General features: G+C 40.3%; 1 protein-coding gene across 1 annotated transcript; it reads left to right on the forward strand.

The window, feature by feature from the left end:
* Nucleotides 1–4,251: 4,251 nt before the first annotated feature.
* On the forward strand, nt 4,252–25,644 carry GEN1 (GEN1 Holliday junction 5' flap endonuclease; the record flags this gene model as incomplete). The annotated part of the gene is given in 15 exon segments (XM_079549946.1): nt 4,252–4,412; nt 6,961–7,147; nt 8,039–8,215; nt 9,140–9,250; nt 11,392–11,465; nt 11,989–12,080; nt 12,875–13,025; nt 13,139–13,175; nt 13,277–13,357; nt 21,529–21,571; nt 22,147–22,176; nt 22,179–22,272; nt 23,345–23,406; nt 23,952–24,095; nt 24,212–25,644. Coding segments are annotated over 15 exon segments (2,877 nt in total).
* Between the last annotated feature and the right edge of the window lie 259 nt (nt 25,645–25,903).

Below are 25,903 nucleotides of genomic sequence, written 5' to 3' on the forward strand. Positions count from 1 at the left end.
AGATTGAAACTTATCTGTTAAATGAGAACACACCAACAGATAACACCACAGACTGTATTTATTTAAATTGACACAAGAAATATAAAGATCATAGCAAATGTTGCATTGAACTAAAATCTCAGTGAATTCTCAGAACTGAAATCTCAGTGAATTTAAGCTTAAGCTTACTTTGCAAAAGGCTTTATAATAAGAAGAAAAACAACTTCATTATTCTAATCAAGTTGAGTTTCTGGATTACCAACAGAGGTCAACCTGGATTCTATCTGAGATCCCAAAAAGCAAAAGAGAGGATCATTTAGATTTATGCAGTTTCTGCAGAAAGCATACCTGTCTTTGTAAGGTTCTGTCTTTGTCATGGAAAGCAAAACGCTGTTATTTTACTAATGAAGGATTACAGTTCTCTGAGAACATACCTACACATGTATGCATATACAAATACTTCCTTTACAAATTGAGAAATAACCCATTGCACTAATGTGGCTACTAAACGAATCTTGCAAAAGTAACAAAGTCTACTCAAGTCACATAAAACCAAAACATCAAGTATTAAGACTAGTCAAAACGTAGTCTTTTCTGTAACAGGATGTGTTTCTTATTCCTCAAAAAACACTTACTACATTCGTAACATCTAGAGACCGAAAACACTACAGAAGGCAAGCAAGATCACATTCAGACATAGAAGAAAAAAGGTCACATTTCTACAAAGACAACACACAATGGAATAGTAGTCCATACTATTGATAAATGTTCTGACCATGCTTCAACTGATATCCACCACATGATTTTTTGATGCCAAAATATGTGGAGTAATTGGAAACATTTGGGAATGTTTTCCTGCTCAGGATAGACCCATCTGCACATTTTCCCGTGTCACCTACTATAGGGAATCTGCTTTAGCTGGGGGGGGCTGGCCTTGATGATTTCTAGAGGTCACTTCCAAACCCTAGAATTCTGTTGTTCTTCTACCTGAGCCATCTTAATGTTCTGGTATAACATTAGCCTGATTTCAACAGACAAAAGACTCGTACTTACAAGCATCACAGGCAGTAGCATTTATTACATCAAACACCACAGACATTAAAATTTGTGACACCACTACAAAGACTACTGAATTTCTTCTGTGAGTATTCCTTGACTTTCATAAGCAGTGATTAATAATTTCCTCGCTGTCTTAGTGCACACAGTTGATAAAAAACAGTATACAACTCTTTGTATTAAGTGTAATGGAGAAGTTTCAAAAGACAGAAACACAATAAACATCCCAGCTGATGTTCTTTTACATTACACAGTCTAATACCATACTTGTAAAGCAAGCAACAAATAGATTTCATCATACAGTTACATACCTTTTACTGTGTTACTTTCAGTCTCTTATAGAACCATCTCTTTGTTACTCATATCAGCAAAGGGTTACTTGTAAATTCTTGGAATTTATCCATTACTCTAACATGAAGATAGATCTTTGTTCACTCTGTTGTTCCATTGAAATCCCACTCTACAAAGAAGAAAAAACATATATGTCTTAAATGCTGTAATTAATATTAAAGACCAGCGGTATGAATTCCATCAATTGGCAAAAATAAACATTAGTACATTTTAAGACATAAAATAGGTTAATGGGAAGTCAACAACAAATAACATTGACAAACGTTAACAGAAGTTTGCTATGAGGACTAGACACAACATACATCGTATTTTAAATGCAAAGTCTAAATTTATGGCTATATTACCATATATAGGACTGTGAATGGAAATTTGTGATGACAAAGTCAGGAACATCAGTAATATAAGTGATAATCAGACTGCCATTCCAAAAGACAATACAAAAGCATCAATTCAGTAAAGAGCATGAAACTTACTAGCATGGAACGTACAAGCACAGTTACAAACAAAGCCCACAGCAACAACCATGAAGAAATAAGGGCAAGACAAATCCAGTAATAAAAACATCACCGATTAATGCAAATTATTACAAGTATTTGTTATGAATCTAACAAGAGCACAAAAGGAAAACACAGTGTCACTTAATACAGGATAAGCACTCTTACACTTGACAGCAGAGAAGTACTCCCATCACTAAAGCCACAGCATAGGAAGACAGGGTGCATTCACTACACACAGCACGCACAACAGGACAGGTGCGGCCTCACCAGGGAAAGGATCGCAACCTTCGCTCCACCGCAGCCGCCCCCAAACACTGCAGCCCCACGGGGTCAATCGCTCCTCGCCCTACCTGCCCTCGCCGCTGGCAGGACCGTTATTACGGGCAGAAAGTTGAACGCGGGCAAAACACCGCTTCCTCAGGGAGAGGCGCGGAAGGGAACGCGTAACGGAAGAGCCGCCAAGAGCGCGGCGCATGCGCGCTGTCCGCCGCCCGCCGAGGGGCCGTTTCCGTGCGCCGCCATTTTCGGGAGGGCGGAGCGGAGAAGTGCGGAGTGAGCGTCTGCGGTGGAGGGATGGTGGCCGGCGTCCTCGGATAGGAGAGTTCCAGGGCTCGGGCGGGACGCGGGTAGGCGGCCCCTGCGCCTGTGTGGGACTGCGGTCGGATCGAGGCGGGAGTTTCAAGTGTTTAAATTGGAGGGAGGGCTTCTTCCTGGGCACAGCTGTAGGGCGGGAGGACGGAGTGCTGAACGCCTCAGCTGTGCTCCATTGAAAAGGTTTGTGTGTGTTTTTTATGTGTGTTTTAGTTTATGTTTCCTGCCGGCGATCTTACGATACTGTGCTTATCGCCGGTGATTCGTCTGCATGTAAAAAGGAAACCAGGCTCAGCCTCTGTCTTTAGAAGCCTCCATCTCTGTGAGACCGAAGGATGCCCCTTTCTGTCGTTCCGTTGCATCCCCACGTGTCTTTGGAGAAGGTTTGTGTGCGTCTGTTGGTTTCCCCTGGTACGTCCGAGAAACGGATCGCTCTGTGCTTCAAGAAGTAACGCTGCGTGTTTGTTTGCTTTATTCCTAATTTTAACTCATTTTATATCCTGACGCATAACAGCAGCAACGTAATTTTACTGTGTTATGCCTTGAGTGCATACGACTAAAACCGGGTTTTGTGTTTGAAGGATTACAGAAACGCAATTTGTGTTGATGGTAAAGCTTTCTTTGAGAATATGATTTAAAAAAAAAAAAAGTATAGAATGCCTGCAGTGGTAGAAGTGTTACATTCCTGAATGGCTGCCTTGTTTTAAAGTAGTACAAAACAACTTGCAAGGAGAGACTTGTTCCAGGTGTTGGATGAGGAGGCTTCTTGATATTTATGTGGCTCTGCTCACAAGAGGCAACAAAGTGGAATATCCTCATGTGTCTTAAGCAAGTCAGAGTTCGTCAAGTCAGTTTCAAAAGAGGGAACTGTATTCTTTGTGTACAGTTTCAAATTCTGGACACAAGAAATAAAAATATTTGAGATCTTATTTCTGTCTTTTGATATTGAGGGAATTGAGAGAAACTTAAATAAGCATGAGGCAAACTTGGTGTGATAAGGCAGTGCAGGAATAGATGGATACTGTGAGGGTTTTCCCTCTCTTTTACAAGTCAGAGGCTTCATATAGAAGCAGCAAGATATGAAAACCAAAACTATCCAAGGAAAGTGAAGAAAAGGAAACAGCAATGGAGTAGTATGGATGACAGCTGCATTAAAAAAATAAGAGACAAAGAAATGTACTGCCAAGGGGATGTATGTTATCAGCTGGTGTTCCTTAGAGGTATTTTAGAGCCAGTCACACATTAAAAAATTGAAAGTAGTAAGAAGAGAGATGTTAACGTGTTCTTGGAGTTATGCTGTTATAACTTCAAAAATGGTTTTTTGAAGGAACTTCTTGAGGTTGTCTGTGTTGACTCCTTGCAGGTGGATCCTACAGCTTCACATCAGGAAGTAATTTCCTCAGAGAGTGTGGATATTGTTTTCTTTCTTTTTAAATAAGACGTGGAATTTAGTTATGTGTGGGATGCTTTAGAAGTAATTTATAGCTTGGTTTACTTGTTTCAGTTGAATTTATATTGTGTTATACTGTATTATGGTGGTTTTTACATTCAGGTTGTTAGAAATGATAATATGTAATGCAATGAAGGTACCAAGTAATAAACCATCTGTAGAGTGCTTGTGTGTTCTTTGCTCCTAAAAGCAAAACTGATAATGTCTGGGTATTTGTGTTCTGGTCTTAACGTTCATAGTATGTCATGTTTCATTTGATGAAAATATTTTATTTTCCTTAGTCTTTAAAGCTAAAACCTTCCTGCTGACAACGAAGAAGGTAGAACAATGGGAGTGACTAACCTGTGGCAAATCTTGGAGCCTGTGAGGCAGCCTGTAAGCTTGAGTAGTCTCAAAGGAAAGACACTTGCTGTCGATCTAAGTCTCTGGGTTTGTGAAGCACAGACTGTTAAAAAGATGATCGGAGTAGTTACCAAGCCACATCTGAGGTATGGTATCCATATAGATAACTGTAACGAAATGTTCTAGAATTGTATGATTTAGTTGTTCTGAACTTATGACTCGTTAGCTCCAATATTCAAATTACTGTGTTGCTTTGATTCTGTTATTATAACCTGTGCTGTGTACATAAAGGGTTTGAAATGAAGGCACAGTCGTACTGGTTAAATTCAACTTAATGCTTGGCTGCAAACAGGAGAATTGGTTGAACTAGGTGTGTCATTATTGAGGCCTCATCAATGGGTGAGAGGCGTGCAAGCAAGGCTGTACTAGTCTTACTGTGGTACCATGCTGCATGATGTACAAATTATCAAGCTGCAAGAAAAAAGTCAGCATACTCACTGCCATGTATTCCTGAGGCTGTGTTGGAAGTTGCTAGGGAAATTTAAGCTGTTTATGACTGCTTTTTGGAGGCTGGTAGAGTCATAATGTACCAGGAGTCATGCGTACTTCAGCCTGATTTTGCTTATGAATTGGAATTCTAGTTAGATCACATACTGAAGTAAATGTGTTTAAATCATTCATCAGGCTTAAAAGCAACATTGAAGTATGTCTTCAATTTATACGAGCCAGTATAAGCAACCATAACCTGAGAGTGCTGTTTTCTGCAAGTGATGCTGACAGTAGGTATTGTGAAACTACATGCAGGTTTTTAAAAATGAGCAGCTACTGGTCAGCACAGGAATATTGGCTTAGTAGCTGCTGTTAGATATTTCTGTGGCATCTGTTGAGTTTCTTTGATATGAAATATTAGTGTCTTCTTAGAATCACTTCTTAACATTTTGTTACTAAGACTGGATAATTAACTAGAGAATGAAGCTTAACATGAGTTCTTCACTTCTCTGTGATATTAAGTCTTACATGCAGTGGAATGGAAACATCAGCCCAGATACCTTGCACAATCTTTCAAAAGTGAAATGAAGGGATGGACGGATTTCTACCAAAAAAAAAAAAAAAAGATACCATTTCAGGTAGATGGAGAGTAACTTATTTTGCTAAGTATTCTAGAGAAACTACTATTTAATTGGATTTATATATATGTATATATGTTATAAAAATAGAACTTGCTTCAAGAGATCAGCTTATCCTCTTTTACCCATAACAAGTATACAGAGTTAAATCTAAAGTAATGGTCTTTCCATGTCAATTGAAGTGTTATAAATGTTTGTTGCTCTTGTTTGAAAGATTAACCCAGGAATTATAGGGAAGGACATATACTGTGTGATTATTCTGAATATAGCTATTGTAGACCAGGTAATTATTGCTGTCTTGTACATCAATGGTGGGAAGAATTTTGTATTTCCGTATGAAATAAATTGGTGTAATAATGGTATCTATGTATCTGTGTAACAATAGTATTAGTCATTTACATCAGATATACCAGCATGATAGACTTGGGCTTAATGGTAGAAAACAATCAATGCAGATGTACTTGGAAGCAGATTTTGAAGAGTGCATTTTATGTGGCTTTTAAAATTTTTTCAGGTTCTTAGAATGTAAAAACAAAGAGTATTTTTAGGAGTATTTGCTTGGAAATCTTGTAATGCTGTTACAAGTTGGTAGTGAAACAACCTCAAGTAAAGACAAGAAAATAAAAACAGTTTTATAGCCTGGGAATAAGGAAATCATGGGAGAAGAAGAACAAGCCGAGATTGAGCTAAATTCTCAGACACAAGAATCTAATGAGGTTTAACAAGGCCAAGTGCAAGGTGTTGCACTTGGGTCGAGGCACTCTCTGGTAAGAGTAGAGAATTAGTAGAACTCACTGAGAGCAGCCCTGCAGGGAAGGACTTGGATGTCGTGATGGACAAAAAGCTGAATGTAAGCCAGCTGTCTGCTTGTGCAGCGCAGAAGACCAACAGTATCCTGGGCTCCATTAACAGGGGTGGCCAGCAGGGGCAGAGAGGTAATTGTCTTCCTTTACTCTGCCCTTGTGAGGCCCCATCTGGAGTGTTGCATGCAGGCCTGGGGCCCCCAGTGCAGAAAGGATATGGAGCTGTTGGAGAGGGTGCAGAGGAGGGCCATGAAGATGACCAAAAGGCTGGAGCACCTCTCCTATGAAGAAAGGGTGAGGGAACTGGGCTTGTTCAGCTTGGAGAAGAGAAGGCTCTGGGAAGATTTCATTGTGGCCTTCCAGTACTCAAAGGGAGCTTACAAGAGCTTATGAGACTTTTTACATGGTCTCATAGTGATAGGATAAGGGGAAATGGTTTTTTTGAACTAAAAGAGGGGAGATTTAGGTTGGATCTTAGGAAGAAGTTTTTTACTCAGAGGGTAGCAAGGTGCTGGAATAGGTTGCCTAGAGATGTTCTGAATGCTCCGTCTCTGAAGGCTTTGGTTGGGATCCTGGGCAGCCTGATCTAGAGGTTGGAAACCCTGCCCACAGCAAGGGGTTAGGACTAGATGATCTTTAAGGACCCTTCCAACCTAAGGTGTTGTATCATTGTGTGACTGTCCCTGGAGTAGACTGAGGGATGTAAGGAAACCTGATTTCTTCAGATGTTTTCCTTAATTCTGGAACACCTTACTTTATTGCAGAAACCTGTTTTTTCGGTATTCTTTTTTCACGTCAATGGGGATTAAATTGGTGTTTGTCATGGAAGGCGAGGCCCCCAAGCTGAAGGCAGACACCATGAGTAAGAGAAATGAGATGCGATACGGAGCTTCCAACAAACATGGGGCTGCAAGAACAGGGAGATCTCTTTTTAAATCTATTTTGAAAGAGGTGAGTAACTGGGGTGTGTGTCTTGGTACTTTTTTTTTTTTTTTTTAAACGTGATAGAAACCTTTAAGAGTTTGAAGATGAACTCAGAAGAATTAGTAGTTTTCTGCAGAACAGATTTCAACAGTATTTGGAATTAGAGGGAGCACACCTCTTGCAGTTGTGTTTTCCAGCATCAGTTGATTATTGCAGTAGGGTGGCAGTATCAGAACAGTTTTCTTGTTTGATGCATCTCTATGTTTTATGCTGCAGTGAGCCACACGTGTAACTGAGTGCTTATTACAGAAATGCAGCTTCCTTGTTATTTGGTGTAATGTTGGAAATCTGTTGCATTACCTGAGAAGCTTTGTCTGCAAAGAACTTCTGTTCAGTAATTTTCATTTTAATTCATTATCGCAGGTGTTTTGCCATTCTTGTGTAATCAGAGTTTTGTGAAATAAAGTATGTAGACTCATGGTTTCAGTAGCTGAATGTATTCACGTTCTGTTCTCAAACTTGTAGAAAGTATGTGTTTGTATGTATCTCAGTATGTCTCTAATTGTGGTCCAGTATTAGTTGGGCCAACAGTACTGTATTTAGTGCTTGATATTTTGGGGCAGTCTGGCAGTTTGTCCCTTATCTAGGACCAGCACAGACTGCTGAGTAGTCAGATTTTGTGAAGGAGTAAGTGTTAATTATGTTGTGTAATTAATGTATAGTGTATTAATCCGTAATTAATGGTCTTAGTTGAGTATTTTTTTGACTATTGCAGTAAGATACTTTTGTAAAGCAATTGCAGTGATATGTTTTATATATACTCTTTCAGAGTGGACATATAAACTGAGAAAATACATGCTAATAAGTGGATATAATCTAACATTCAATGTACATTTTCTTTTGGATTCTTTTACTTAGTGCCTCCAGCTGCTGGAGTGTTTAGGTGTCCCATGGGTTCAAGCAGCTGGGGAAGCAGAAGCAATGTGTGCTTACCTGAATGCAAAAGGCAGTGTTGATGGGTGCATTACCAATGACGGAGATGTTTTCTTATATGGAGCTCAAACAGTTTATAGGAACTTTGCCATGACCTCTAAGGTAACGTACATCAGTAGGATCAGAAGGGGATCTTGCCGGCTCTTCAGAGTCATCCCAAAAATGTAAATGGAAATTAAAAGGAGGCCCTCGAAGCAATTGCTTGGATATCATGCTTATCTACTAGTTTGTGTTGATTATTACTGTCCTTTAAGATAAGAACATTTTGGACATCCATGTAATGGGTTTAAGAACAGAACAACTGAAGATCACTTAGAGCACTGTCATCTCTGTTTGTGGTGTTCCGTGGTGTGCAATAAAGATAAGCGATGTTTTTTTTTTTTTCCTTCTACAGTGGAGAATTTTAGTGAAATTGCTTCCTATAAATTCCCATTTGGAGTATGTAGAGTGGTCAGCCTCCTGGCTGGTCTGTGTGTGTGCATCGTACATGTTTGGTTTACTCATTACAAATATATTTGCCGTTAATGCTCTTAGTCTTAAATGATGAATAGGAGAGAGATTATGCGTCTGTATTGTAACTAACAGGTTGTTGTGATCATTCAGTAAAAAACAATTTATGACCTTGAGCTGGAAATGTTTATTAAGAGTGTGTTTTTTCTAAAACTGGCAGAACCAAATTTTCTTAGTTGACACTTTCTCTGTAAATCAGAGAAAAGATTTAATGTGTTTTGCCTGGTAAACCTACAAAGAAAGTGGAGGAAAAAGGAGATTAGGTTGGTATTTCTTATCTAAAAGGTAGTTTTTAAATAGTTGGTATCCATGCTTGCAGCTTGAAATTCTAGAAGTGCTGTTATTCTCGTGGCGTCCATGTGCTACATTATAAATTTTAATTGCTGCTTTATAGGATTTATCCGTCAGACTCTTCTGTATTTTGTAGGGTAGACCCGTTGTAGGGTAGAACTGCAGACATGGCAGTTCCTTCCCTGGTGTCACAGAAATGAAATAAATGATAAATGTCTTTTTCAGGAGTCACATCTTGATTGCTACACAATGTCCTCTATTAAGGAGAAGCTTGGTTGTGACAGAGAGTCTTTGATTGGACTAGCTGTTCTTCTGGGTTGTGATTATCTTCCAAAGGTAAGCAATTACTTACAGCATATCAAGGAAGACTTCACATGCTAACAGAACTGTGTGCAATACGTGATTGCTGAGACTGCGGATGCTTAATAAGTCATATTTTTTTTGATAGTTTAAGGTGATCAAAGTGGAGCGTTAATCTTTCTAAATCTGATGTATTCGTCCTGACTTCAGTCTTCATCTCCATTGTGTGAAAGTTCAGTTTAATGATACTGAGCAAACGTGAGAACTGCCTGTTAGCACATATAGTGCAGCCCTGACGTAGTAGCTGAGGAAAATGAGAAAAAACACTGTGTCCTTTGGGATAGCTAGTAGTCACTGTTTGAACTGCGGTTAGTAGTAACACTCATTCTGGATAGAACTTAGAACTTACTTAATTCATTACTAAATAAAAGTCTCTTTTTTTTTTTTTTTTTTTTTTTTTTTTCCTCCTTGAAAGCTATTGGATTGCTGTCGTTGAGGCTTTAAACAGTTTTGGAATGGAAAGGAAAGGGGATGAAACTTTTATTTCTGTGAAGTCCGTCATACGGTGACCATAGACAATAATGCTCCCATTCTGGTTGTCTGAGTTAACTCTTAAATCATGGTGTTTCAATTTAATAAATCTGTCCTTTTAAGCAACAGGTAGAGTGCATCACTCTAATTCTTTCCTCTTTTTTCTTTAACGAGAGACTTGCTTCTGCTATAGTAATCTGTATACACTTCATTATCACAAAAGAAACACTACTGAGGAGGGGAGAGGCTGAAAATAGTGGCTTATCGGTAGTTTCTGTAATGCATGTAGCAGCTGCCGGTGTGCTGAGTTCTTGCATAGTCCTAAAATGGCACAGTTATGTAGCACCAGGCCAGTCTTGAGTTGCTGCAGCCCAGCAAAGCAAACAATTACACAAACTTCTAAGGAAAGCTGAACTACAGGAGTGCAGCAGGTGTGGGGATTGGCAGATCAGGTAAGTGAGAATACTTACCTGATCACTTACCTGAGTATAACTGCACTTGCTTTGTTCATTACATACAAAAATGCTGTTTTCCTTGCAGAAGCTGAGTACCGGATTGTCTGCTCAAGTGTCTGGCCGTAGTCCAGTGACTACTTCTAATTGGTTTTGAAAATTGATTTATTTCATGCAGTTGCATATATTCTATTCAATCATTATGTCTGAATGAAACTTGTAGCAGTGCTGTAGGAAGGACACTCAGTATGGTATATGTGTTCAACTGCACTGATTCTTAGTAAAATAATGGGTGTAAGAATTGAACGAGGAACTGAAAAGCAGCACATGCATTTAAATTGTTCTGGTTGTTTTTAATCAACTGTCTGCTGCTCTTCAGTGAATTTAAGAGTTACAGTGAAGTCCTGGATTTCTGTCCTTGAGCAACTCCTGAAAAGTTTACTGTTTCCATCCATTACCTGTAGTGGTAGTCTGTTTTCCCATATAGGGCATGTGTACTGCAGATGTAATAATGTAGTAAATATCAAAATCAAACAAGGAAAGAGGAGAACTTATGTAAGGCTTGAGATTTTTAATTAACTTTCAGAAAATGCTTCTGCACTATTCACTGTAAATCACCTATCAGCTAGAAAACTTGTATTAGATGTTTCCTTGCCATAAAGCTGCTTTTTCTCCTGTGACTGAAAGCTTTTTGCTGTTGTCGTTTTTTTGTTGGTTTTTTTTTTTTTTTTTTCTCCTCGAGTTTCCAGCATTTTGACTTCAGATAGAGAGTCTTTGTCTTTGCAAAACTATTATGAAGAGTTTCAGCTGGCTGGCACATAGCTGGTAAGAACGTAGAGTCCAGTTTCAGATAGGAGGGAGAAAAAGAGTAAGAATGGGGTTGGAAAATGCAGGAAAAAGACAGTAGGAAACAGGAAAACATGTGCCTTAATCTGAGTTGCTTTTGAGGGTAAGGCTGTTCTGTGCATCTTGTGCGTCACACTGATTGCGTAGCTCCAGTCTTTTGCCATTTCTAATCATAATTTTGTAAAATATATATATATTTTTCTCAGTTTAGCTCAGTGCCTTGGGATTGTTTTTTTTGTTAGTCTGTTATTTCTGTTATTTCTAACATTTCATAATGTTAGAAAGGCAGTAAAGATGTGTGTACTGCATGTGTCCATTCCTTAATGTTTCATATTTCTGTCTCTATAGGGTGTTCCAGGAGTTGGAAAAGAACAAGCTTTAAAATTAATTGAGACTTTGAGAGGTCAAAATTTACTGCAAAGGTAAAGTGAAAGTTTACCCTGTATGCTGAAGTACTTTTAGTTCACATACTTTCTGGTATGAGCTTCAGCTCCAACACAATGCTAGTAATATTTTTTAATTTTTTTTTTTTTTTTTTTTTTTTTTTTTTTGAGAGTCAAGTGGCTGCATTGTTGTTTGCCTAAATGAATTGCATGCTGTGCTTTGTGAACTTGTGGATTGTTTTAAATATTAGCTGACACCCAGCTTTAGAGTATGTTGTTGCATTGGAATAGAAGTCACAAGGACTGATAATTCTTATTTTTTTAACTGGTTTGTGGATTAGGACATGAGGTTCTAAATGCTTTCTGTGTTTGTTATCTTAATGTGCATGCCAATATTCATAATCCACCACAAGTATACTTGCAAAGCAAATAATCTAGTTTCTTAACTTAAGAAATACTTCTTGAGCAAGTGCTTGAGAAGTGCAAAGGCCTACTTGGGTGTTTGATTTTTAAGTATGAAAGTATAAAGTATTTCTTAATCCTTTAAATATCACCCCGATAGGTTTGAGCAATGGAAAGACCAATCTGAGCATGATAGTAATCCACCTTTGGTTGTTAAAAGAGTAGTGCACTGTTCTGACTGCCATCATCCAGGTCAGTGTTGAAAGCGTGGAATTTTATTTTTAGCTTAATCATTTGTTTGCTCTTGATTCTGGATGTTGGGGTCATTGGCTGGTTGAATTTCTGTGACTAGCATTACAAAATGCTTTTCTTGTCATTCAGCTTCTGACTGCACATTTTCTGCACTGTGTATCTGTATGAAGACTTTTTGAGGGTGCAAGTGACGTTTCTCAAATGTGAAACCAGTTGATAGCAGAATGTTAATACAGTGCATTTGTGTGATCCCAGATATTTACCTTTTTAGCAGTGTCACTAAAAACAGCACTCTGTAATGGCAAGCAACTTCCTTTTTCTCCTCCCTAAAATGGCTCTGCATGAGGACTGAACCCACTGCCATTGTTGGATTTTGTTCTAGCTTTTTCTTCAAAATAAATTAGTCCTAACCTCGTTTTTGTAGTTTCTTCAGTGAACTCATTTAAAGGTATTGCTTTGGATGGTAATGAGAAGGGGGAAGAAGCTTGTTTTATGTCTCCTTTACTTATTATTTTGTCAAAATGTCCCATGCTACTTCTGCAGCATTCATTTGTGGTAAATTCCTTAGCACAAGGTCTGGAACAGTTAGGGACAGCCTTAAGAAAATAATTAAAAAATAACACATTATTTTTGTCAGTTTTTATGGTAGTTATATAGCTTATATACTCAGATATGCTTACAGCTGTTATTCATTTGTGTTCTGACCTTTATTTTTTTTTTTTTTTTATTGCTAATATTGTTTTGGGGGGTTTCTAAAACTTCCTTTCTCATCGTGATTTGTGCATCTTCTATAGGATCATACAAGGAACATGAGCGCAGTGGATGTAAATTCTGTGAAAGCACTAGATACTGCAAACCCAGTGACTCCAAATACTGCTGCCCTTGCGAATGGCATCAGTTAGAGCAAGTGAAACAAGCAAGTGCAGTGGAGGACAATATCAGAAAGTAGGAATGTTTTGAAAAGGAACTGCTTTCCCTTTCATGTGCAGAGTGAGCATTTAAAATGTGTATTTTTCCTATTTGTTGTTCAGTTTCTAACACATTTGTTTTACCTGCAGAAAAGCTAAAAGTTGTGAAGGCTTTCCATTCGCTGAGGTAAGAAGCCTAGTTAAAGATTAATTTTCCAAATCAATTAATTGAAATTTCAGGCTTTTTGCCCTTTCTTCAACTGCCTCTTTTCTGTTTTTTATCTCAAGGTTATCCAAGAATTTCTTGTAAACAAGAATAAACTGAACAAGATAATGGAATGCAAAAGGCCAAATTTATTGTCATTTCAGGTATATGTGAAAACATTGAATATTCAGCTCTATGGATTTTCTTATTTTTTCCCTTAGGGAAGTCATCTGTGATTTCCCCCCCCCCCCGTTGGTAATTCTACAGGAAATATAATGAAAGTACCTTGTCACAGCCTTTAATACGCCTCATTCTTTTTGAAAGTCAAAAATTGGCAACTGTGAAAAATTAGTTGATGTAAATAGGCATATAGAAGAGCTCAAGTATAGTAACTAGGAAAAAAGGTCACTTCCCGTTGTTTCATTTTTCATTGTCTAGCATTACTAGAGTGGATTGCTGAGCATTGGATCATCTCTAGTGTATAAAATACGGTGTGTTTATGAGGCATAATGCTTCAGGAATGTTATCTTTCTCCCACCTTTCGTAAAGGTTTTAACAGGTGTGGCTCTTGGTTTTTACTCACGTTTGCCTTGTCCTCTTACCAGCTGTCGTGGTTCTATGTTTCTTGTTTGTTTGTTTGTTTGTTTTTACTTTGGGTTTCAGTATTCTACATCAAAACATCATGTAGTGTACGGGGTATTAAAGTGTTAATGCCCAATCCCAGGTACCTATCCCTGTACATTACAGAAGTCACGGGATCTGGCCCTTCCGGGTGGGGGGGGGCACTCTCTTGCTGCCTTGCAGTGGGTGCTGGAGGGTGCTTTCCTAGCCGTTCCAAGCTTTTCAGGTTTGACTCGGTTCCGGGAACTCTCTCTCTCTCTCTCTCTCTCTCATCTTGTCTGATTTATTAATCTCAATTTCAATTAAATTGTATATATTGTGTTATCTTGTATTCCAATATTATAGTAAAATAAGTTTTCCTCCATAGATTGTTGCCGCTGCTCTTTTCCTCCCTTCCTTCCTTCCCATTTTTGTGGGACTGGGGTGGGGGGGGGGGAGGGCAGAGGCCTGTCGCCCCTGTCACGGACATAGATTGATCTGGTCAACTCCGTGACAGATTTTTGGCGCCCAACGTGGGGCACGAGCTGCTTTTTAGCTGTTAGAACGGATCTTTTTTTCTCTCTGCTCTTAGAGAGCTTCGTTAGGGAGCATTATCAGTAGTTCAAGTTTCTGTGCTGGAAAACCTGACCTTGAAAGATTAGGCGTACTGCCAGTGTTCTGGGATATTTGTAAACTTTGAGCACTACTTAGTCTGGGTAGTGCCTTTTTTTTTTCCTGCTCTTGTTAGCTTCAATTCATTAACCCCTTTTTTAGCAGGCACCTCTGATGAACCCACTCGTTATCGTGGGGGCGCTGTGTAAAGGATTTAAAGCAATGGTGTTACTCACAACCTACTGGCCAATAATCCATCTTGCACTTACGTGTGTTGGAATTGCATCCGTATATAGGTACCTAATGGCGCTGATGGAGACACCTATGTTTTACCTACTTGCAATGTGGTATGATTTGAATTTTGACATTTACATCCCGGAAGGAATGGCTAATTTCACAAACAACTACATCCCAGAAGGAATGGCTAATTTCACAAACAGCTACATCCCAAATGGAATAGCTAATTTTACAAACAACACGATGTTCAGACCAGTCTCCGGGTTTTCTTTTCGGTTTGTCAAACGTTTTTTGAATCCTGAATTAATAGTCATGGTGGTGTGCGTGTCATCAATTCTCCTGAATGTATTCCAATTCATTTGTAATAAGACTTCTCCAAAACTAGAGAATGATGACTGGCAGGGGATATGGAGAGGTTTAGGAAAGGTCTTAGAAGCATGGGGACCCGCAGTGTCATGGGATTTTACTCTTGAACACCTGTGGGATCCTGAGAAACTAAGCCAGTATTTGAATCAGGGACTATGCGGCTTACATAAATCTAAGGAGGTACAACTTATTTGGGGTTTGGCTTGTGCTTACCGTGCCCTATATAATACCATTTTGGAGAGAGAGAGTTTCCGAGCTGAGGTTCAAGCCAAAGGGGAAAATCCCCAAGTCAAATCTAATCAATCACAGGAGACACCAGTAACAATACCGGTTGCTCCTGTGGAGGGCAAGAAATGGAAACGAGTGTCTTCGCGTCTTGAACGAAAAAGAGAAGAAGAGGAGGAGGAGGAGGAAGATCCAGGTGAGGGGCCCTCCTCAGAACCACCACCATCGCGAAAGGCAAAAGGGAAAACTAAGAGACGTGCAGAAGAGAGTGATGAAGAGGAAGTCTCTATTACTACTCGCCGGCCTCTAAAGATGACTGAAATCCAAGGTTCAAGAAAGGAGTTTACACGGCGCCCGAATGAAACTCTTGTTTCCTGGTTGGTTCGCTGTTGGGACAGTGGGGCCCATAGCTTGTCTCTGGATGGTAACGAAGCTCGCCAACTAGGTGCCATTGCCAGAGATCCAGCTATTGATAGAGGAATTAGTCGATGTTCGGATGAGGCTACCTCCCTCTGGGAACGAGTGTTAACAGCCGTGAAGGAAAAGTATCCCTTCAAAAATGGCTTGAAGATTGCGATGAAAAAATGGGATACAGTTGAAAAGGGTATCCAGTATTTGAGGGAAATAGGCGTGGTGGAAATGTTGTATGACCCTGACTTCGTTCCTAACCACCCACACCAAAACCGCGACCCTGAAAAAGTGAGGACAACGCCTGAGATATGGCAGAAAATCGTGACAACAGCACCGGACAAATATGCCTCTACACTAATGTCAGCGTGTGACAGATTCAACGAACAACAGAGAACGCCCTTAGTTTATGAATTAATTGTTACGCTCCAAAATTACGAACAATTGCTGTCCCCAATTCATACTGCCGTTGCTGCTATATCAAGAATGATGACGGAGCAAGTGTCTCAACTGATTAACCGTGACAAACCTGTAGCAGTATCAGAGACGCTTGATGAAGATCAGGATAATCAAAAGAGTCTAGCAAAGGATATGAAGGAGATGAAGGAGATGATGAAATTTATGCGAGCCCACCTAATTAAAGACGATGAACCTTCCTTCTCACGTGCACCATCAAAGATCTCAGCTGTTAGAAGCAAACGCTCTCCGGCTCAAGTAAGGGGTAACACACCGCGAATTGCCTTATGGTATTACCTACGTGACCATGGAGAAGACATGGGGAAGTGGCACGGCCAACCTACTCCTGTACTACGAGCCCGGGTGAAAGAATTACAAAGCAGATCAACCACCAGTGCAGTTGCTCCAGTTACCACAGGTAATGAATAGAGGGGCCCTGCCCTCAGTCAGGGGGGGGAAAGGGATAATAGAGTATATTGGACTGTGTGGATTCGATGGCCTGGCACATCAGAACCACTGAAATATAAGGCACTGGTGGACACTGGTGCACAGTGCACTCTGATGCCCTCGAGTCACCAAGGGACAGAATCAATCCATATTTCTGGAGTGACCGGTGGCTCTCAAGAATTGACTGTGTTGGAAGCTGAGATAAGCCTCACTGGTAAGGACTGGCAAAAACATCCTATTGTGACGGGCCCAGGGGCTCCATGTATACTAGGTATTGATTATCTCAGAAGGGGGCATTTCAAGGATCCTAAGGGGTATCGATGGGCCTTTGGAATAGCTGCTGTGGACACAGACAACATTAAGCAGCTGTCTGTTTTGCCTGGCCTGTCAGAAGATCCATCTGTTGTGGGGCTGCTGCAAGTAAAAGAGCAACACGTACCGATTGCTACAAAGGTGGTGCACAGGCGTCAGTACCGCACCAACAGGGATTCTTTGCTCCCCATTCATAAGTTAATTCGTCAGCTAGAGAGCCAGGGAGTGATCAGCAAAACTCACTCGCCTTTTAACAGCCCCATATGGCCAGTGCGTAAAGCCAGTGGAGAATGGAGGCTGACGGTGGACTACCGTGGCCTGAATGAAGTCACACCCCCACTGAGTGCTGCTGTGCCGGACATGTTAGAACTCCAGTATGAACTGGAGTCAAAAGCGGCCAAATGGTATGCCACCATTGACATTGCTAATGCCTTCTTTTCCATTCCTTTGGCCAAAGAATGTAAGGCACAATTTGCTTTCACATGGAGGGGCATTCAGTATACCTGGAACCGTTTGCCCCAGGGGTGGAAACACAGCCCAACCATTTGCCATGGGTTGATCCAAACTGTACTGGAACAGGGCAGTGCTCCTGAGCACCTGCAGTACATTGATGACATCATTGTGTGGGGCGATACAGCAGAAGAAGTCTTCACAAAAGGAGAGCGAATGATCCAAATTCTTCTGAGTGCCGGTTTTGCTATTAAGCGAAGCAAAGTGAAAGGACCTGCCCAGGAGATTCAGTTCCTAGGTATAAAGTGGCAAGATGGCCGTCGTCACATCCCGACAGATGTGATCGACAAAATCACTGCTATGTCTCCACCCACTAGCAAAAGAGAGACACAATCTTTTCTGGGTGCAGTGGGCTTTTGGAGAATGCACGTTCCAAACTACAGCCTCATTGTAAGCCCCCTTTATCATGTGACGCGAATGAGAAATGAGTTTACATGGGGCCCTGAGCAGCAGCAGGCTTTTGAACAGATTAAACAGGAGATAGCCCGTGCCGTGGCCCTAGGGCCAGTACGGACAGGACAGGGTATAAAGAACATCCTCTATACCGCTGCTGGAGAGAACGGTCCCACTTGGAGTTTGTGGCAAAGAGCCTCAGGAGAGACCCGAGGCCGACCCCTGGGATTCTGGAGTCGGGCATACAGAGGGTCTGAAGAGCATTACACTCCAACTGAAAAGGAGATCTTAGCTGCATATGAGGGGGTTCGGGCTGCTTCCGAAGTAGTCGGTACTGAAACACAGCTTCTTCTGGCACCTCGACTGCCAGTGCTGAACTGGATGTTTAAAGGAAAGGTTCCCTCCACCCATCATGCTACTGATGCCACTTGGAGTAAGTGGATTGCGTTGATTACACAGCGAGCGCGGATGGGGAACCTCAGCCGTCCAGGAATCCTAGAGGTCATCATGGACTGGCCTGAAGGTAAAAAGTTTGGAACACCACCAGGAGAAGAAGTATCACGTGCTAAAGAAGCCCCACCATACAATGAACTACCAGAGAATGAAAAGAAATATGCCCTGTTCACAGACGGATCGTGTCGTATTGTGGGAAAGCATCGCAGATGGAAATCTGCTGTGTGGAGCCCCACACGACAAGTTGCAGAGGCCACTGAAGGAAAAGGAGAATCAAGCCAATTTGCAGAGGTAAAGGCCGTCCAACTGGCCTTAGATGTCGCTGAACGGGAGAGGTGGCCAATGCTCTATCTTTACACTGACTCATGGATGGTAGCAAATGCCTTATGGGGGTGGTTACAGCAGTGGGAGCAAAATAACTGGCAAAGAAGGGGTAAACCTATTTGGGCTGCTGAACTGTGGAAAGACATTGCTGCCCGAACAAAGACTATAGTCGTAAAGGTGCGTCATGTAGATGCTCATGTGCCCAAGAGTCGGGCTACTGAAGAACAGCAAAATAACCATCAGGTAGACCGAGCTGCCAGAATTGAGGTGGCTCAAATAGACCTGGACTGGCAGAACAAAGGTGAATTATTTCTAGCTCGGTGGGCCCATGAGACCTCAGGTCATCAAGGGAGAGATGCAACATACAAATGGGCTAGAGACCGAGGGGTGGACTTAACTATGGATGCCATTGCACAGGTTATTCATAACTGTGAAACATGTGCCATTATCAAACAAGCCAAGAGGATGAAACCTCTCTGGGAGGAAGGGCGATGGCAAAAGTACAAATATGGGGAGGCATGGCAGGTTGATTATATCACCTTGCCACGATCTCGCAATGGCAAGCATTATGTGCTTACTATGGTGGAGGCAACCACTGGGTGGCTTGAAACATATGCAGTACCCCATGCTACTGCCCGAAACACCATACTGGGTCTCGAGAAACAAGTCCTGTGGCGACATGGCACCCCAGAAAGGATTGAGTCAGATAATGGGACTCATTTCAAAAATTCTCTTGTAAATACTTGGGCCAAAGATCATGGCATTGAGTGGATTTACCATATTCCCTATCATGCACCAGCCTCTGGTAAAATAGAACGATACAATGGATTGTTAAAAACGATGCTAAAAGCACTGGGTGGCGGAACATTTAAGCACTGGGAGAAGCATTTGGCAGAAGCCACCTGGTTGGTCAATACCAGAGGATCTATTAATCGTGATGGTCCTAACCAATCCAGTTCCCTACATACCGTAGAGGGAGATAAAGTCCCCATTGTACATGTAAAGAACATGTTAGGAAAGGCAGTTTGGATTCTTCCAGCTTCTGGAAAGGGCAAACCTCTCCGTGGTACAGTTTTTGCCCAGGGACCAGGATGCACTTGGTGGGTAATGCAAAAGAATGGGGATGTCCAGTGTGTACCACAGGGAAACTTGATGCCGGGGGAGTGCAGTTACTAACTCTATGTATATATATATGTATATATATATATAGCCATGTGTGTGTAATGCATTGTAATCATTTTTGTTGTTGTTGTTGTTTGTTTGTATATATGTATATATATATATTAAGCATGATGTAACGATGTAGAATAAGGGGTGGAATGTCGTGGTTCTATGTTTCTTGTTTGTTTGTTTGTTTGTTTTTACTTTGGGTTTCAGTATTCTACATCAAAACATCATGTAGTGTACGGGGTATTAAAGTGTTAATGCCCAATCCCAGGTACCTATCCCTGTACATTACAGAAGTCACGGGATCTGGCCCTTCCGGGTGGGGGGGGGCACTCTCTTGCTGCCTTGCAGTGGGTGCTGGAGGGTGCTTTCCTAGCCGTTCCAAGCTTTTCAGGTTTGACTCGGTTCCGGGAACTCTCTCTCTCTCTCTCTCTCTCTCATCTTGTCTGATTTATTAATCTCAATTTCAATTAAATTGTATATATTGTGTTATCTTGTATTCCAATATTATAGTAAAATAAGTTTTCCTCCATAGATTGTTGCCGCTGCTCTTTTCCTCCCTTCCTTCCTTCCCATTTTTGTGGGACTGGGGTGGGGGGGGGGGAGGGCAGAGGCCTGTCGCCCCTGTCACGGACATAGATTGATCTGGTCAACTCCGTGACACCAGCATACATATGTGGTAACTTAAGTTACATTTGCAGGCTTTGAGGTTTTTTTTTTTTGTTGTTTTGTTTTTTTAATAATAATTTATTGGTATCACTGAAGCAGCCAGCTTCTGTACATAACAAGCAGAAACATTTATTCTGAATTATGCATATTTTCCCCCAGAAAATGGCAGGCCTGTATTTAGCACAATCTTACCACCTTCCAGGTACAGAGGCACTTCGATTCCAAGTGCTCAAAACTCAGAAGTGACATACAGGGTTTGCTCCAAAAGTAATGCCTACTGCTTGCTTTCATGCAAACTGCACCAGCTACAAAGAGCACAATGCCATGGTTTGATAGAGCAAATTTTTTGCTACAAAGCACTTTTTTTTAACATAATCATCACTATTAGCTATTTATTTTCACCACCAATTAGCAAGAACCTGCATGCTGCATTAGTAAAAAATCTGCACCAGCAGAGGTGGCCCACTGTTTCACAGCTGCTATGGCAGCATCATTGCTAGGAAAACTGCCCATGCAGTCTGTCTTTGATTGGCCTAAACAGATGGCAGTCAGAAGGTGCCAAATCTGCACAGTCCAGCCAAGACTGGCAAAGAGTTCCATGATCTTTAAACTGGTGTGGACCTGGCTTTATTGTGTTGTGGTCTTCTCTGGCCTGGCTGTGGAAGTTGGAGCCTTCAGCTTAGTCAACATCATGATGTAGCAGTCAGAGTTGATGCTTTGTCTGGGTTGCAGGAAATCTAGAAGTGTCGTTGCTTTCCTATCCCAAAAGATCACATCAGTTACCCAATGAGGGCTCCATCCTGAACTTTTTCTTAGTGGGGAATTCACGTGTCACCACCCCATAGACTGCCATTTTGGCTCTGACTTGTAGCCCTAGCTTGTCACACAGTGTGACAGCTCTGCATGGCCATCTGGAACATGACTTTTCTTTCACATCACTGTTCCTTCAATTTGTTACTGGCAGCAGGTAGATCTGTTCATTTACAGAGATAAGTGTTCCTCCACTTGGTAGTGAGATATTGTTTGGTGTTTCTTTAACTTATATGTTTAAAGCATCTAGTTCTGTGTTTCTACTCTACAGCTGTTGAAGTTTGATATCTAACAGAGTAAGCAAGTTTTAAAGCATGGGTTTTTTTTGTTTGCTTTACACTAACAGATATTTGCTTCTGAGAAGATGGAATGGACAAAGCATTATGCTTGTAAAAAGCTATTAGTGCTGCTGACACGTTATGATATGATCCAGAGAAAATCTGGATACATTGATTCAAAGCAACTGCAGGCAATTCGGTAAGGTAACAGGTGTTCTTCAACCTAATATTTTACTTCTGCTGCTGGAGGAATTTTTAATTTTTTTTTTTTTTTTTTTTTTTTTTTTTTTTTTTTTTTTTACAAAAATGTAATTATTTTCTTTCCTCTCTGATTCAAGCTATGTGCTCATTTTGAACAGAGTTAAAAATTTAAATGAACATATATAATAATATGTTGCTGCTGCACAAAGTTGTACATATGTTTTCTTATGTTCCAACAGAGTCTGCTTTTTCCTATGCTTACTATTCCATTCTATTTCTTTGGGTCTGTGCACATGAGGTTTACCTTTTAAGGGATTACTTCTCAGATACTTAGTCAATTTTGATTGACTTCAGTGATTAAAAGATACAAGCATGGACTTATAAATAAACATCTGCATACTCAGTTGTGTCTAGTGAAATTATTGCCTTCCATTTTGTTTCTGCTACCTCTTCTCTCAAAAAAATTCAGTCCTTTGTCATTACTGACATGGCTGTGGATCCTGGGTACTTAAAATGGACAGCAGGAAAAACAGCGCGATACAAGTAACAATTTTCATCTCAGTATTTTCCTGGCATCCAGTTTCCGTTACTCAGGAATTCTCTGGGCCAGAGTTGGTATCATTTGGATCTGTCAGCCCTCGGTGGATCTTTTAAATGATCTAATATTTTGTTAAGCCTATGTAAACTTTAAGAATCTACAGTGTCTGTTGGCAAAAGATAGCTAAGCTTAACTTCACAGTATGAAAGAAATTATTTAACTTCCAGAGAGGTTGTTTTGGGGGGATCTACTTTCTTCTGTTGTAAGGTTTATTTGTCATTCCATTTCTTGGTGCTGTGCAGTTTTTTATGGACTTCAATTTTTGGAAACAAAAAGAAGTCAATTCAGTATGGCATCATCTCTTTTGGATTGATGGGTTGATAGTCTGTTAAAGTGTTCCTTGTGAAGAAGCTGTTTTGTTTAGCATTATCTTACAGAAGAGTGACTGGATTGAGTGTGATGTTTGGAGGCTGCTTTTTAATGAGTTGATTAGACAAGTTACTGATATTTTGCTTTGAATGAAAAAATTGATATGTTCTGTGTATGTTTCTGTCTAGTGTTTCAAGAGTTTAAAGGTCAGATCTTGATCTTATTTTCTTTTTCAGTCGTTTAAAAACGTAGTAATGAGAAAGCACCAACCTCTTTACATGTAGGAACTTTGACTGCCCTTGTTCGGTTCACATTCTGTCTTAATGACAGCCCTGTTTATTATCTTACTTCATGCTTTTATGCAAAAGATGTGAACAGTAACATCTGTTCAAATTACTGTCTGTGGCAACAGTTGTGGCATAGTTGAAGATAACACACTGATGTTTGTGGAAGTTTGCATTAGGGTTATATGTTCAGAACAGTTCTGATTTCAGTTATGCTACTCGGAGCAGCGTCATTTCTCTTAAATGAATAATCACTATTCAATATCTAGAGCCAAAATTTTAGTATACAACTTGTGCATTTAAAAGAAAAAAAAAAGAAGCATATTTTTATAATGCTATGCTAAGTTCACTGCTACAGACATTATTTTCTTCTGTTCTGAATCATTATAAATTAAAATAGTGAAATATTTTTAGGTATCTTAGATTCTCCCTTAGATTCCTCGTTTCTTGTTCAGACAAAATCATCTAATGTGTTGCTTTCTTTTCTTGCAGAATAGTCAAGACACGTGTTAAAAATGGAGTTCCCTGTTTCGAAATTGAGTGGGAAAAGCCAGGTTGGAATTGTTTCTGTGCTAATTATTGAACAGTCTAATTCATAGAAAAAAGCATTCCTTAAAGAGGAAAATAGTTTGATAGCATTATGATAAGAGATGTATGAATAAGATTGGGAAAACAGTACTGTGAAAGAAAATGTCACATTTCAGATACCCTGAAACCAAGAGCAATGCTGAAAATTAAGACAAAACCAAACACAAATAACACCTTCCCCCAAACAAACAAACGAAAAAACAACCATTTTAACCACTTATCCAGAAAGCGAGAGGCTTGGTTTCCAATTATTTTTTTTCTGGTTAATAAGATCTGGACTCTTTTTCATGTCATGCCGTGTCTTGTTTCATGATGAAAGACTTCAGTCCTCAGTGTGTCTGTATGACGTGGGAGCTTGTCAGAAAGCAAACGGCCGTGCCATAGCTAGGCCTCAAACCCTGTGCTATTTGTCTCTTTACATATCTTCCTTACACTCAAATACTTTTTTCTCATTCCATCCTCTGAAATATTTGTATATATATTTCTAATATAAACTCATTAATTTTGATAGAACACTATGTTGACGCAGAAGATGAGCCTGCGGAGTTGTATGTAGTTACAATAGAAGAGCAGCCTTTGTTTCAGGCTGCTTATCCAGATGTTGTTGCTCTTTACCAAATGGAAAAGTCAGAAGTTCTGGCAAAGAAACAGAAAAGTAAGTCCAAAAATTTTTGTCTTAGGGACCTTACCAAAGTACAAGAAACAAAAGTAGATATTGCTCAATGGTGGGAGAAGTACAATGTTTGTATGCTTTTTTTTTTTTTCTTTCAGACAAGAAAAACAGATCAAAAGAAAAGGAGTTATCGGATGCTTATAGTGAAGTTACCAATTTTCTGTCTCAAATGAATTTCAAGTCTGCGTGTGAAATTATTCCTGTGCCAGATCACATATCTGATGGAAAAATTCCACCTGAGTATCAGATATGCCAGAGAAGCACGGAATCAAAAGATCCAGAGATAGCTGCAGCTTCTTGTGTAACATCTGTTCAAATGTCAGAATCAGTTGGACTTTCTCAGACAGCATCACCTTTCTTGCACTTAAAGAATACATTGACTGACTCATCTGTGGTGCCAGCACAATTTACTAAGAACTCGGGAGTGTCATCCTCTGTAAGGGCTGATCTACAACTGAGCAGCATTGATGGGAAAGGAACCTTCTTCAGCACTTCACCAACCCATGGGTATAATACCTGTGATCCTGCACCTGACTTGACTGCGTACATAAAACATTCATATCCACTACATCACAAAACAGTAAAAAATAGCTTGCAGTATTCTGGTGCTGCACAGTCAGATCCAGATCATTCTGATAGTGCAGATGATTTGCTTTGGGATGGCCACATGGAACAACTTCAGAAGTTGTCTTTAAGCGAGCGTATACTTAAGAAGACTTCTGTTCCATCAAAGTCTGTGCTGCCAGAAGATGTAATGCAGCAGGAGTCTTTCAAAAATTTTAAGCACACAGAAGCAGCATTGAAACTTGATAAAGATTATTTCTCTTCCTCGTGTCAGTTAAATAAACTAGTACGAGACAATAAAAACGTGTTCCCAGAAACCTGTGCAAGTGAATCCCGCGCACCTGTTTCTAAAGAAAACGACACCCAGCATGGAATGATGCAGAAAGACTGTATTATGAGCTGCTCAACATCTCGAGTCCCCAGCAGGCAAACAACAGAGCCGTTGCATACTGTGTGTGAAGTGCTTCCGCTGCCTCTTCCTTTGCCAGCAGATGTTGTTCCCGTCCATAACATAACGAAAACTCAGACTGCTTGGAAAACTTCTTTCAAGAGTGTGTGTCAGAGCAAATGCTCTTCTAGCGAGGACAGTGATGATGGGAACATGAATAAAAATCCAATATGTAAGCAGAAGAAAAGGCAACTGAACCCTGGCCAGTTAAAAAAAGCTTCTACGAAGAAAAGGTATAACACTGCTAGTGGCAAAAGTACCAGCAGTGACTCAGCACTTGTAATTAAAGGGATGGAGAAAACCACCAATTTTAAGCAAGTTGGTGAGAATTTGTCATTGGAAGTATCTCCAAAAAATTCCTCTGTAGTTGAAATTGATTGTTTCCAAAGTTCAGAACAACTGTTTCAGGGCACAGGTTCCTGTCCTGCACAAGTTGACAATGATGTTCTGATTTCTTCGTGGGCAGACAGTCCCCTTCCCCTGTCTGAAAGACTAAAAAGAAGACTCAAAAGTAATTAGGTTGCTCATAAAATAATTATGGTAACGATTAACTCTGAAACTTCACCTCTTACAGAGCTCTTTAGTTTCTCCTGTGCTATGTTGACTGGAGTGCAAACATTCATGATGAATAAGAAGTGTTGTGAAATACTTCATACTGGTGCTGAAGTTTGAAACTAAAATGATGACAGAGGTACTAAATCAGATATTGTAGGCAAATATTAATTATTCTGGGCTTGGTTATGTTCTGAATGAGTAAACAACAGACTCTGGTATACAA

This window comes from Tetrao urogallus, assembly GCF_951394365.1.
Source record: "Tetrao urogallus genome assembly, chromosome: 2".
NCBI classification, from domain to species: Eukaryota; Metazoa; Chordata; class Aves; order Galliformes; family Phasianidae; genus Tetrao; species Tetrao urogallus.